This window comes from Rissa tridactyla, chromosome 1 (genome assembly GCF_028500815.1).
Source record: "Rissa tridactyla isolate bRisTri1 chromosome 1, bRisTri1.patW.cur.20221130, whole genome shotgun sequence".
Lineage (NCBI taxonomy): Eukaryota > Metazoa > Chordata > Aves > Charadriiformes > Laridae > Rissa > Rissa tridactyla.
Genome location: NC_071466.1, coordinates 62,032,490 through 62,047,307, shown reverse-complemented (window position 1 = coordinate 62,047,307; position 14,818 = coordinate 62,032,490). Strand labels below are relative to the sequence as shown.

Below are 14,818 nucleotides of genomic sequence, written 5' to 3'. Positions count from 1 at the left end.
TACCACGTTACAGAAAGAGGATTCATGCACAATCAACACTATTAGCTACAAAATTCATGTAAAACATGTCTACACATAATTTATATTTTCATATTATTAAAGTGGTTGTTCTTGATTTGTACAGGAATGCTCATTTTACACAGGGTTATAAAACCTGTCTGCATTGACAAAATAAGTGTTTGCCTTTTGGATATAAATAATGGATATTTAGGGGCATTGTGTTAATTCAGAACAGAACATTGAAAATCAGTGGAAATTGGAGCTAATGTATGTATTGAAGCACACTGTTCTGAATAAAAATACTGCCATTTCTTTAATAATGGATTAGACTGAGTGTACATGGGTTGCTTCCAGTGACAATTTATTTGTTTCTGTCATTCCAGTTTGGTTATCCAATGTATCTATTTTAGTGAAACTGCATTGGTTAGAACAATTAAATAACAATGAATAAGGCAGCCTCAAGGGTCATGCATTTAGCAAACAAAATGGCTAGGCAACAATTTTTAATTATCAACCTGGACTTGATGTATGGGAAGCTGGCCAGCGAATGTAAGACAAAAAATGCCTTCCCACAGGGAACAGTGTACCACCCTGCTTTCTATTTCGGAAAACGTGCTTAGAAAAGCAGCCAGTAACATCATTAAGCATTCAATATAATTCATTTTTTAAATGCTGAAGAAAGCAAAAAGAATATAATAAAACATAAGCTTTCCTAATGAAGTCAGGCCTCTGTCTCTAAATTGAGTGATAGTACCACCTTGCTGTACGCCCAAGTCCCTTGTATAAGATATTTCAGTATAAGGTATATACCTTGTATAAGGTATTTCAGAAGTATCTGAGAAAGATCCTCTTGCAGGAAAACATTGACAAAATATATCAAGATGTTAGTAATGTTTTAAATTATTTTGGACATTTTGATCTGAGGCCATTTAGGCCTCAGTAAGAACTATCATACTGAATTTTAACAGATACATGTGTGTACTAAAATACCTGTTTGAAGAGTTAGAAAATATTTACTCCAGTAAATAATTCCATTTTTTTCAAACAGAAAATATCCAAATTTGTTTTTTATTTTCTGTCAAAAGACCTGTTACCAATATCAAAGGAGTGTTCCAGCAATACTGGATTGAAACATTTTTAATACTTTTTATATCATAGCCAGAAGCAAGAGTCTCTCATTATTTTTTAATTATTGTTTATTTGTATACGTATTCACCTCGTTATGAATGGTTCAGAAGCATGCTTTATAGTATATGGTTTCTTTTTGTAGTTTTCTAATGAAACATCTCTTAATAGGGTAATAGATTCAGTTAAAATTTTGCACTCGAAAATTGCGATCGATGATGTGAGTGATGGTGTCCCTCCAAAGGAGTGTGTCTTCCTAGCAAAGACTGGGGAATTCCGACTGGTGTTGTCTGCTCTAAATAAAGACCACTGAATCAGTTTACAATAAGACAATTATAAAATATGTGATCTGAGGTTTGTCTAGAATGTATTATTTTCAAAATGTGACTGAAGAAATACTTGCATTACTGCGTAATGTAGGAGATGAGATAGTGTGAGGTCTGCATCAGCAGAATTTGCTACAATAAATTTTTAGGGGCTTACCCCCGAAGAAGAGCAAACCTAAAATGGCCAGGACTGTTGCAGTGGACTTTTTGTGCTACGAATACAGAGAGGAAAAGCACACTAACAAAAATGGTGACACTACAGGCTAAATTTTGAGTTTGCACATTAAAGTGCCTCCTGCACTGAAACAGACAAAACCTAAAATCATTTTGAAACAGTAAGTGCTTTATAAGGAGGCACAGTATGGGTTTTGGAACAAGTAGACCTCCTCCTTCCGCTAATGCCTCTAAATTGCATGTTTTCACATGGTTTCCTGACAACAGTCAATAGGCACAATCTCAGTGTTGCCATGGCTACAAATTTCACCCTTCTTTTGGCCATTGCAACTTCTCGAATGGACTGGCTTTCTCACTAATACTAAATATAAAAAATATAGATGTTTGCTATACTGTTTTCAACCGATCCGACATCTCTATTTTTGTACGTCTTCTTGGTCTGCAAGTACTGAGCCATGAGAAGGACAGGGGGTGACCCTGTCCTTCTCCTTCCCTGACCTCCCGAAGAAGGAATGGGATGGCAGGGGTTCTGTTCAGAGGCATCACTGTAAGATGGCCGCTAAGAAATTTTAAAATTCACTGTATGGAAGACAAACCACATTGTTAGTGTCTCTGACTTCCATGCCCTGATTTCTCTTGGCGTTTGGAGCCATGTGTTGACTACTTGAAGGCTCAGCTTCCAAGGCCAGGAATACTGATCTTCTTTTAAATGGGTCAACACAAGGTGCAAGGCAGGTACAACTGATCTCAGTTGTATCTGACTGACTTTGATCCCCCTGACTTTGGCAAAACCAGAACATCGCTGCTAGCCTTGAGCTTGGAGAAAGCTCAAGTTGTGAAACGTTAGTTCAACCCCAGCATCACCCATTAAAAAAGTTGAACGATGTAGTCTTAGTTCTCTGATGCAGTTACAGTCCCAGTGCCACTGACACATTTTTACAGGACAGCTACTGTTCTCTCAGGGTATTGTTGAGCACTCATGGCTCTGTTAGGAGAAAAAAGGTAAGTTTACACAGGTAGAACGGATTGCAAATATTTCACAGCACTGGCCTAAATCCTGTTAGCTTAATTTGCAGAAGTAATCCCACTGACTGAAGGGCCGCTTCCATGAATACAGGCATTGGGATTTGGCCCATAATATTTTACAGACAAGCCGCAGTTACGTGTCAAGTACATTATAACTCTAAGTAGTAATTCGTGTAGCACCACCCGTGTAGTAGTCGGACAAGGTATCAGAACTGGCGCTTCAGCTCGTACATTCCACCGAACCTTTGCCAATCTCCCACTATAAATAAAAAGGTAGTTCAACTTCCATCATCAAAACAGCTAATTAAGTAATAGGGCATAAATACTCAAAGAAATTGACAGTCTTTTCTATAACACAGATTAATTCAGAAAATCACCATTTGCATAAATCTCTAAGTCTCATCTTCACAGATGTTGATTCTGTCAGCTAGTTGCATTTCAAATTAATTTTAAAATAAACAGTGGGAAGTATACCTTTCAACTAAAAATAACTTGCTCTGAAGGAGATTGCTGGGTGCGAAGCACATACTCATTCTGCAATGCTGTATTTTCTTAAAACTAATGTGTTATCGTATACTAGACTCTAATGTTATAATAAAATATTTAAATTATATTGAAAGGTCATTTTATGTAAGTATATGCTTTCTGGACAATGGTTTTAGATGGAAAATTAGATTTTCATGATGTTAAAAGAATGTCTTTTCCAAATTAATCTAGTGCTTGTATTAATGGGGGGTCCATAACATAGTATTGGAGGTGTCTTTATACCTTGAAGAATTTATTAAAATACATATTTTTAAAAAGCAATAAACTATAGTAATTTAGTGTGATTCGGAAGAAGGGATACTGCAGTGGTTCAATTATCCAGTCCCTCGGGTGTTTCTAAAGCCAGCAGTGGGTGTATTAATTACTGTAGCGCCCACCTTATATTTCAGCAAGGAGTGTCATACCAGCCAGGTCACACAGGACAACCGCTGCCCCAGAGGTGCTCTGAGTGCAGGGAAACAGCAACTGCCTGGTTCAGCTTCACCTCCCCAGCACAAAGGGAAGCTGAGAAGTGGTGCTGGTCACTCAGGGAGTGGTTGCTTGTCTTCTTCACCCTCAAGCACTACTGGAAGCTATAAGGTATAAAGAAGGCTGGATTTCCTGCTCGTTTCACAAGTGCTCCTCTGGCCACAGAAGGCCTCTCCTAGCTAAAGTTTTGAAATGTTTCCTTCTCTGCATGTTTTGCGTGGGGAGAGACTTGAGGTATTTTGCAGAGCTAGATAACAGTTCTTGGTGTTTTGTTGTGTTTGTGGTGGGGGTGTTTTTATGGTTTTTTTTTTGCAGGACCTTCATCAGGATTTTTTGTAAGGCAAGGAATCACTGCTGAGAGTCTGTACACTGTTGTACAGTGTAGGGACTCTGCGTGTGGTTGTGAGGGGGCACTGAGTCGAAGGGGGGATCTGGCCGCAGGTCAGCAGGGTGCTAGTTAAGGCCAAGGTTTCTGGCAGGAACATGCAAGTGGAGGGCACTCTGCAAATTCCGGCCCCCATATTTAGACTCTCCCAACACATGACATAGCAAAGATTTTAGCTGACATTTAAAGAAAGGTAGTTGCAAGCAGTTTTCTCTGTCTGCTGCTTCTAGTTTATACTAGCCATTGTTGTCTGTGGGACCTGCCTGTTCAAAGGAAAGGTTGGGACATCACATTTGGTGAAGATGTTGCTGATGTAGAAATTAAAGTCTGAAGTTTAACTTCGTCTCCCAGTGTGTGCAATTGCTCACTTGGATGCCTTGATCTGTTCTATGTACACCTTAGCTTCACTTCTTGCGAGTGGTGTGGACTTGTAGGCTTAATCATCTCTGAAAAATTGATTAGTGTGATTTAATTCTAAAAAGCATCTGTAAAAATAGCTCTCAAACTCCTTGGTCTTAGCCCAACAGTGTGCTTATGCTTATGTCTGCTTCAGAATGGCACAGAACATAGCAGCAATAAGAAACCAAGCTGGGTTCTGGTATGGTGGTTTTTTGTGACAACCAGCAGGCAAATTTTTTACAAAGGCCTTAGCAGCTAAGTGTTTGCGACCCCTCTAACAGAGTAAAAGTGCACAGCTCTTCCGCTGGACATCTAGAGACGCCATGACCCAATTCTTATTACTGTAAAATATGTACTAGTTATAATGGACAGGAGAAAAATCTTTAGTCCTAGGATCCTTATCAGCGGTCAGTGAAAGAGGGCAACACACTGAGCTCAAGCACTGGCCTCCTGATACTGATACTGCTTCATCGTTAACATTGTCCCTGCTTCCAGCAAACTCTCTCGGAGGCAATCCCTGGACACAGGCAGGGGAATAGTTCTTTCCAACTGGGCACTCCAAAAAGGCAGTGCCTTTTATGCAGTGCCTTCCATAACAAGAGGCACCAGATTAGGTTGTCCCTGCCCTACCGAGCCCTCCTACATCACCCCAGCAGGCTTTGCACTTGTACGACCTCCTTTCAAATTTTAAGCATATAGCATGTACCCTCAATTTCATAACACAGAAACACTAAGCTATGCCACATCCTTATCCTTCCTTCAGATAGATGGAACCAGCTTCTTGTCACCAAATAGGAATGATGTGTTATGGCCATAGGGACATCACGTAGGGCCAGGAGGAGATGCAGGACCAAGTGCTATACACATGCACATGGACAGTCTGCTCTAGAGTAAATTGGCCTAACTGCAGGGTAGAAATCACAGCCTGGAGTGGAATCCCTTAAGGGTGTGGGTGTAACCTTAAGGGTCCTGTTTGCATTGGGAGGAACTGCTTAGAGAAGACATTGTTTTGTTTGGAAAACTCTGCAAACTTGATAAGGAGCACAAGCATAGTACGTTCCTATAGTTAGTAATATAAACTTGAAGTCTCCCTCCACCAGTTTTGCCAGCAGCATTGAAAAAGGAATTAGAAGACATTTTGTTGTTTTTCAAGCACATAAGTTTATATATCTACATGTTTTCAGCTTTTCCAGCATGCATTTGGGCTTAGGGTAAGCTGATACGAAGGGCTGTCCACATACTGTTTTCTCATGTGTGTCACAAGAAGAGTCCTGTTCTCTTTGGGCCAAGGGCATTATTGTGTTAATCTGCTATTGCTGGGGGTGTCAGGCACACTGAGCATAAACATAATATACCTTTATCACCTAGTCAACATTTTGAATTGGAGGAATCCTATTATCTGGGGCCTGCACTGCTAATGTCCTCAGTTTCTAACACTTTTTTTGTTACGTATTAAACTTCAGTAAGATAACAGCTTTGGCCCTTGCTGTCTGGGAAGAGAGTACTTCTGATGTCAGGCAAAAGCAAAAAAACTTGTGCAACAGTCTGGCATCATTCGGAGATTTCAGACTGTCAAGATCCCCACTTTGCTTGGCTACCACCGTCAAACTGCTGTGTCTGGGGCAGAGCACAGTCCTCAGTGTCTGCGTGTAGAATCATAGAATCATAGAATCACTTAGGTTGGAAAAGACCCTTGGGATCATCGAGTCCAACCACCAACTCCACTCTACAAAGTTCTCCCTTACACCATATCCCCTAACACCACATCTAAACAACTCTTAAACATGTTCAGGGATGGTGACTCCACCACCTCCCTGGGCAGCCTATTCCAGTGTCTGACCACTCTTTCTGTGAAGAATGTTTCCCTAATGTCCAGCCTAAACCTACCCTGCTGCAGCTTGAAGCCATTCCCTCTTGTTCTATCACTGGTTACCTGTGAGAAGAGACCAGCACCAGCCTCTCTACAATGTCCTTTCAAGTAGTTGTAGAGAGTGATGAGGTCTCCCCTCAGCTTCCTCTTCCTCAAACTAAACAGTCCCAGCTCCTTCAATCGCTCCTCATAAGATTTATTCTCCAGGCCCTTCACCAGCTTCGTTGCCCTCCTCTGCACTCGCTCCAGCACCTCGATATCTCTCTCATATTGAGGTGCCCAGAACTGGACACAATACTCAAGGTGTGGCCTCACCAGTGCTGAGTACAGGGGGACAATCACCTCCCTCCTTCTGCTGGTCACACTATTTCTAATACAAGCCAGGATGCCATTGGCTTTCTTGGCCACCAGGGTATGATGTACATGTCATGCTCACACATTATTCATGTTGAGTTAAATTCTGGTCTGTGCTGTAGGCTCAAGTTGGGGTTTCAAAGGTCTAAGACATCTGGGTTCTAGGTTTATCTGGATTTATATATTCCTATCACCGAAGACAGTTGGTTGAAACATTGTCATTATTCCTTCTATTTTGACATGTATCCCTGATCTGAAGGGATTTGAAAATGTTACAGGAACAGTTCCACAAAGAATGCTATTTACAAAATGTATAGGTCAAAAATCTGACTCACTGAAACGAGTGGAAGTGCTGGGACCTTGCCTTGTATTGGTTAATCTCATCTGTGGGGTGCCTAGAATGCTTCTGCTAAGATAATATGTGTGGTCACATTTAATGATAACACTTTATTATAGGTATATTTATAGACAGGTAACACAGAAGAATAAACATAATCAAAAAATCACAATACGGTATAATATTCAAAACAATGATCTCTGGTGCTCAGGATATTTCTCCTATTTTGTCAGCCCTGGAGGAAACAAAATAGCGCTTCGTGTGGTCGAATGGACCTAGGACTATATTTACACGTTGCAGATTACAGTTCAGTCAAAGGTTAAACTATTTATTTCTCCTTTAGCTCTGGAATAGCATTTCACCCAACTTCAAAAATTGAAATACATTTGTTTATTAAGATTTAAATACCAAACCAAAACAGGTGTTCTACTCTGATAAATCAACTTGAGGACTGTCATATTAGTGTAATTTGCGAATTGTTAATTTGTTTTTAATTCTTTTTCTTTCAGGCGTTCATGTCAATGTTTCAGATTCTGACACAGGAAGGATGGGTGGATGTCATGGATCAGACACTGAATGCTGTAGGACATATGTGGGCACCAGTAGTTGCTATTTATTTTATACTATATCATCTTTTTGCTACTCTGGTAAGTCTTCACTTGCTGCTGTGCTGCGCCTGCCTTTGTTTTGAATTATTCTCATAGTTCTTGTATTACTTATTTTTCTCAGCTAGTTAAAACTAATTGTGATGCGCATTTTCAGCATAGAGGACTTTAGGATTAATTCTTTGATGTGGTAGAATTTACCCTTCAGCCATGTGGCATAAAGGGGTGGCCTTTGTTCTGCTGCGAGGTGGGTGTTCTTCGTAAGATCCAAGTCACGCTGCTAGACTAACAACTTGTTAGCAACAATCGCTAACTGTCTTGTACCTCCACGGTTCTAATGACTGCAGAGTTAAACAAGTGCTTTTCTTCATCATGTAGAAATGGTCTTCTCGGCTTCCGTTGCATTCTCTTGGCAGCAGTAATTAAAGTGAGAAGTGTAAAGCCTCAGGATATAAACTCTTAACTGGAAATCACTACTTTTCTGTTGCCTGATGCAAAATCAATGCATGGGAAATACGTGATACAGTATAGCAAGCAATAAAATGATGAGAACTAATGCAGTGGTTCCGGCATGTGTGTGGAAATGGGGATTGTATCTAAAAAAAAACGTTTTTTCTGTATGCATTTCAAATAGGATGATTACATTTTTGTCTGGCGAGAATGGTAAGGAAAACAGCTTTTGGGATATTCTCTATCAATAAAGGCTTGGTACTGTATTTTGAATACCAACACAGAGAAAATACCACAGTCAGGGGAATAGCCATTTTACACACCCCTGATTTGCTCCTACTTTTGCTCATTTTGTATTTTGCATTCACTGCAGGTTTTGGTGCACTTATTTTCACTTTTTTCATTCCATTTTCTTTCTTTGCTCAGTTGTCTACTTATGTAAGGTACTAACCGTATTTATGCAATCTCCATCAGTTTCCATGTACTTCTTTTTCTTTAGAGTATGTCCTGTTTCACTCTAAAGACTGAATAATCCAACTGTAATTGTGGGTTCAAACCATATTCCTTCATATGGATTGAAATCTTAACCACTTTCTAAATGGCAGTAAAGTGCATTTGATGCTCTTAGAGCTTTTTAACCAAATTAAAGTATAAGCCAAATGAATGTACATATCAGCAGATATATAGGACATGTAATTTTGCTCACAAGGGTCAGACAGAGGAGTCCTTGGGGTCTGGAAAAGCAACTTTTCATGATTAAGTGATCTTTAAAAGTCCTTGGGAAGTGGCATTAGAAAGCAAAAGGGAAGTGAGTTTTGGTCATGGATTTGAAAGCAGTTACTGGTTAGAGAATCTTATTGCTGTTTTTCTGATTCTTCGCCAAGAACATTGAACTGGGATCCATTTTTATCTCTTAGATGAGCATTAAGCAAGCCCATAAAGTGAATTAGTGTCAGGTGGCTTCTGTGCTAAAAATTCACACCTTAATTGAGAAGTAACTTAGCTGTAAGAGCAGTTTTAGTGTTCTGCTGTATGTTTCATGTTTTGAAAGAGTCATCTGGGACTTCTCCATTTGTTTACTCAAAGCACTCATTTTGCTAGGAGCGAAGTCACTTTTCAGTACCCCATCCTCCGTCCTTTTACAGGGAATTTGCATTTAAGTACACGGTCCTTGCATTACTTCCTAAGCATACACATTTCTTCTCATTCACCTATGCAAATTTTACATGGACAAAGAAACTCTGCTAAGGCAGCCTTGCAGAATTACCTGGCCTTACAAAGTTGTTCGTTTCAGTTCTAAGATCTTCCTCAGATCCTGGAAGAGAAAAGCTATCTAGGACAGAGTTGTCTGGAGGCAAAAGAAGCTTAAAGAAAGAAAACAACATGGAATTTGTAAAGGAGCACAAAAATGGTTGGGCTGCTACTAAAACCAAAAAGAAGAGTTCTAAGAATAAACAGCTGTCACTGACTAACAAAAGTGAAGTCAAATGAAGAAATGACTTTCACCATCCAGAAGAGGGGGAGGATTAGAATTGAGAAGTGATAATTGCAGTCATTTGGCAAAGCAGACTGTAGAGCCTTGGAAAGAAATGAATAGGTTTCACATTAGAAGGCAAAGAAAAGTTGAAGCTCAAAAAACAAAACCTCTGTTGGAAGCGAGGACTGTTATTAGTTGAGATGGCAGTGGAGGAAGTTAAACAAATAAGAAGTTTGTGTTTAACTTTTCTTTTGTGGTACATCGTCTCTGGTTCTTGTTGAAAGAAAGTGAAAAAGGAATTAATGAAAGTCTTGATGCCTTGATACATATCTGTGTGTGAAACAAGACTGTAAGTGGTGATATATTTAATGAGTACTGTACTTCTTTAGAGTGTGAAACTGTACTTCCTTAACTAGTATGCTCTGAGCTGCAGGTACTGGAATATCATAAACTGTATAAAGTATCTGAAGAAAAACAACATACTGTAAAACCATGAAAGAATGATAGCAAAACTGTTTGTCAGCAATTAGGGATCAATGCAGTTTGTGGCAGCAATCATGTATTTTACCAGAATTCTTTCTTGCTTTGCCATTCTGAGGCCATCTTAACTTCCACTCCTTGTAGTAGTTGGATCATTGAAAACTGTATGAGGTTCTGTTTAAGTATGTGGCATATATAATATGTCTTTTCAAACAGCTGCAGGAAATTCTACATATTGCTAAAGACCGTTTCCTACTAAAAGAACATTTCTTTTTCTGAACACTGACATTTTGTAAATTTATGGGTGAGAGTCCCTCCTGTGTCTTCTGTACCTTTATAGTTCATGGAGGGAAAGGGAATCCTGCTCTGGAACAAGGTCCAGACACCCAGCTTAGATGCAGTTTGAGTTCCAAATTCCTGGTCTGGTGTACTAAGCTACTTCAATTTCATCTTCCATATAGGTGGTGAATAATTTTCCAATGTGATTGAATGACAGGCAAACTTGCATTTCATTTAGAACAGTGGTGGACAGATAATGTCTGCTCTGGTTGTCACTCAGTGGTCCAAGATCACAGAAATATTTTAAGCCTGTAACTCTCTTAAAAGAGCTTAGATTCCTTCTGATATCTCTAGGAAATTGCTACTTGCCTGTAGTAGCCCAGCATGTTTGAGGATATTTGCCTTGAACCTCAGAGACTAAAACCTTAGCAGTTGCTGACAGCTGTAAAGCTATGTATATACAAATTTACTGCCTTAAGATGAAAGTTGTCTGAGGATATATGCTGAATGGTGGTATCCTCCCTCGCCTGCATCCTTGCTCTCCTACTTCTGTCTCCTTCTTAGCGATATCAGTCACATTTTCAGCTTATTTGGCCTCTGGTCAGTATCTCTACGCAAGGAAAATATAATAATCTGATATACACTTTTTTACCCTGGTATTCTTCCTCCTAGATGCATATCTACACAGTATTTAGTGTTTAGTAATTTAAAGTTCATGAGTTTCCTATACTGTGGCTCCCAGTGCATGCAAATAATAAGGCGGCTTACTTTTCTTTCAAAGTGGAATTAGCTACTTTGCACAGAGGCACTCTGAGCATTACGCAAGTCCGTAAAGTAAATTAATGTTACATAGCCTCTGTGTTAAAATTCACACCTTAATTGAGAACACCTTAACTTTATGACCTGTATTAGGATTCTGCTTTGTGTTAGGCTTTTTTTATTATTATTATTTCTGGTTATTTTAATTTTATTTTCATATGAAATACATTTTTATGGGTATATTGTTAAACATACATAATGCATTGATCATAAAACCTAGAATTCAAAATTTTAAAATTCATATAGTAATTGTATGACATGCTAAAAACCAATTTGCTACTTGCAAAATGGCTAGCAGACATATAGTAGCAGGTAATATTAGTTCAACAGCTGTCAAAGGCAAGACTCCCATTTACATCAGTAGGGCCCTCGTTTTTCCATGTCATTTCATAGTACTTCTTAAGAAAAATACGACAAGCTGTCATGGTAACAAATAATTTGCAATTGTTTTGTAGATTCTACTCAGCCTGTTTGTTGCTGTTATTTTGGACAATTTGGAACTTGATGAAGATCTGAAGAAACTTAAACAAGTAAGAACATGTTTTTATTGTACTTGGAAGTAGTTTCAATAAAGCATTACTTTACTGGTGGTTTTATGGTAAAAGATGGGAAACATCTTCATCAAAATGAACAAAACAGTAGATGTTGAAGAAAATAGCAGTATTTTGTTAGTTGACCATCACTAGATAGAAATTAAGAGATTGTAAAGAGATTGTAAAAGATTTATAAATTGGTTTAATATTCAATGAAAGTCAATTTAGACAGTTATGTAATTAAAATTATTTTAAAATTACAGCTAGGTCATCTTTTTGCTTATAATCTAGTGAAAGATGTCCCTGCCCATGGCAGGGGGGATTGGACTAGATGATCTTCAAAGGTTCCTTCATAGTCAAAACATTCTGTCATTCTATGATATTTTATAAGGACACCATAGCACTGCTGCAGGGGAGAGTACTGGCAAGGGTCCACAGACAGGAAGCAGAAGAAGGGTCTAGGTTGACTATGTTAGGTGAATGCTAAAGACATTTGGCAAAGTTAACTTGCATGATTGATCCTCCAGATTTGGGGACCAAGATTACCAAGAAGCCATTCTCTCATGCTTGAAACCCCAAAGGACAATCACATAAAACAAACGTAACTAGAGAGTTCATGTTGGCCATTATGACTTTGTGCACAAACCACCAGAGAGGAGGATATCTGTCACTTTTACATAAATATATAGCTGTGCGTTAATCTGTGCAATGATGGGCAAAATCATCAACATTTGCCTATTTCATGCACAAAATACCAAATTGAGAGCTTAATATGTAGGAAACTCTTTTGTAGTATTTGGGCTATAGTCTTCTTTCACCTATCATTTGCTGGTTTTCTTCACCTTGCAGGTGCATCAGCAATTGTTATAGAATTATGTTTTTTCAATTATTGAAAAATAATCACCCAGACAATTTATCACAGAATCACAGAATCATAGAATGGTTTGGGTTGGAAAAGACCTTAAAGATCATCTAGTTCCAACCCCCTGCCATGTCCAGGGACACCTCCCACTAAACCAGGTTGTGCAAAGCCCCATCCAGCCTGGCCTTGAACACCTCTGGGGACGGGGCATCCACAACTTCTCTGGGCGACCTGTTCCAGTGCCTCACCACGCTCACAGGAAAGAATTTCTTCCTAATATCTAATCTAAATCTCCCCTCTTTCAGTTTAAAACTGTTACCCTTCTGTCAAGGATGTGTTGTGAACAGAGTGATTAACTTCACTCGTAAGAGAGAAGCAGTGAAATATTTATTGATATAAAACAGCGATGTAACAAAGTTGATAGTAAATGCGACAGTGTTTTATGAGATTCGATGGCAAAGTACACTTGGTTATTTACTGCATAGAGGCCAGGGTCAGACAAGCTGTCAGGGAGACCCTCCTGTTGAGTCATGAGGTTCAGAAAGGACCCCTTGCTTTCTAAACTTCTCAGAGAGGAGTTTAGGTGCGGCTGGATCCAATCTTACTCCTAGACTTGGTCAATGGTTTATGTCTAAAGGGTTATATATGCGCAGTCAATTCTTTCTATCACTTAGCTAAGATTTCAAAATTTAGCATGCCATTAGTCACTGACTGAGGACCTGCTGTGACAAGGAATCTCTTGATCTTGAGAAGTAAACATCACCTTGAGAGGCGCCCCTGCTCAAGGGGAGATCCTGTCATGCAGCCCGGTGCCGTTCAGGAAAGCTCAAAGGGCTCCTGGGCTGTTCACTATTTATGGGGGTAAGATGTTTGATCTATAGTCATATTTGCATATTGACCACAGTACCAGTATTGCTTAGTTAGCCCTTTGCTACTGTGTTGTTATCTGTCACATCGAAACGACGTTGAGCATGGTGCAGCCATCACGACTACATGCTACCGTTGTGACCACCATGGGTGGTTATCGCTTGGGCAGGGTTACAGAAATAAATGTCAGGTTGGCACCTGGGCACAGGGAGCACACTGTCACAGCCTCATTCTGTCACTACACACCCTAATATAGAGTGTGTCCCCATCTTTCCAGTAGGGCCCCTTTACTTTGGAAGGCTGGTGTAAGGTCTCCCCAGAGCCTTCTCTTCTCCAGGTTGAACAAGCCCAACTCTCTCAGTGTGTCTTCACAGGAAAGGTGCTCCAGCCCTCTGATCATCTTCATGGCCCTCCTCTGGACTCGCTCCAACAAATCCATGTCCTTCCTGTGTTGGGAGCCCCCGAGCTGGACACAGTACTCCAGGTGGGGTCTCACAAGAGTGGAGAAGAATGGCAGAGTCGATTCCCTCGAACTGCTGGCAATGCTTCTTTTGATGAAGCCAACAATACGGTTGGCTTTCTCAGCTGTGAGCGTACTTTGTTGGCTCACGTTGAACTTCTCATCCACAAAGACCCTCAAGTCCTTCTCCTCAGGGCTGCTCTCAATCCGTTCTTTGCCCTGGCTGTATTTGTACTTGACATTGCCCCAACCCACGTGCGTATTTTAATAGGCTGAGGGTAGGCAAAAGGTTGGGAGGCAACGTAGCCAGGACAGCTGACCCAAACTGACCAAAGAGATATCCCATACCGTAGGACATTGTGCTCAACAATACAAGTTAAGAGGAAGGAGGAGGGGAGGGGGCACTCATCATTAAGGCATTTGTCTTCTGGAGCGACCACTATGCGTACTGAAGTCCTACTTCCCAGGCAGTGGCTGGACACCGCCTGGTGATGGGAAGTAGAGAATAAATCTTTTGTTTTCCTTTGCTTCCAAGCGCGGCCTTTGCTTTTTCTGTATTAAACTGCCTTTTTGTCAGCCTATCTTGTATTTCATCTTATATTGTCCACCGTAGGTCCTGCTGAGGAGGGGAGGGATAGAGCGGCTGGGTGGGCATGTGGCGGCCAGCCAAGGTCAGCCCACCCCAAAGGCCGTGCTGCCCCACCCCTCCATTGTGTGCAAGGCCGTGCTGCCCCACCCCTCCATTGTGTGCTCACACGGAGGCAGCATATATAATGCCGCACTCGCCCAACGCTGGCCCATGGCAGACGTTGTCTCTGCTCCTGCACGGCGAAGGGAGACAGCGGCTGACACGGGGTCAGGGGGCTGCCGCCCTTCGCAGACCCAAGGCACACGACCAGTGGTGACTGTGGGCAGCAGGGTTCGGTGGCTGACAGCCCCGCACCCCATGCCTTCAGGCATGAGGCAGGATGGTGTG

At 40.6% G+C, this 14,818-nt stretch overlaps 1 protein-coding gene across 1 annotated transcript in view; it reads left to right on the top strand.

Moving 5' to 3' along the window:
* Nucleotides 1-14,818, top strand: part of NALCN (sodium leak channel, non-selective) — a 237,154-nt gene that overhangs the window by 133,567 nt on the left and 88,769 nt on the right. Inside the window, exons 14-15 of the mRNA XM_054210711.1 lie at nucleotides 7,520-7,657; nucleotides 11,576-11,650. Of these exons, the coding sequence (XP_054066686.1) occupies nucleotides 7,520-7,657; nucleotides 11,576-11,650 (213 nt within the window). The remainder of the gene's footprint in view (nucleotides 1-7,519; nucleotides 7,658-11,575; nucleotides 11,651-14,818) is intronic.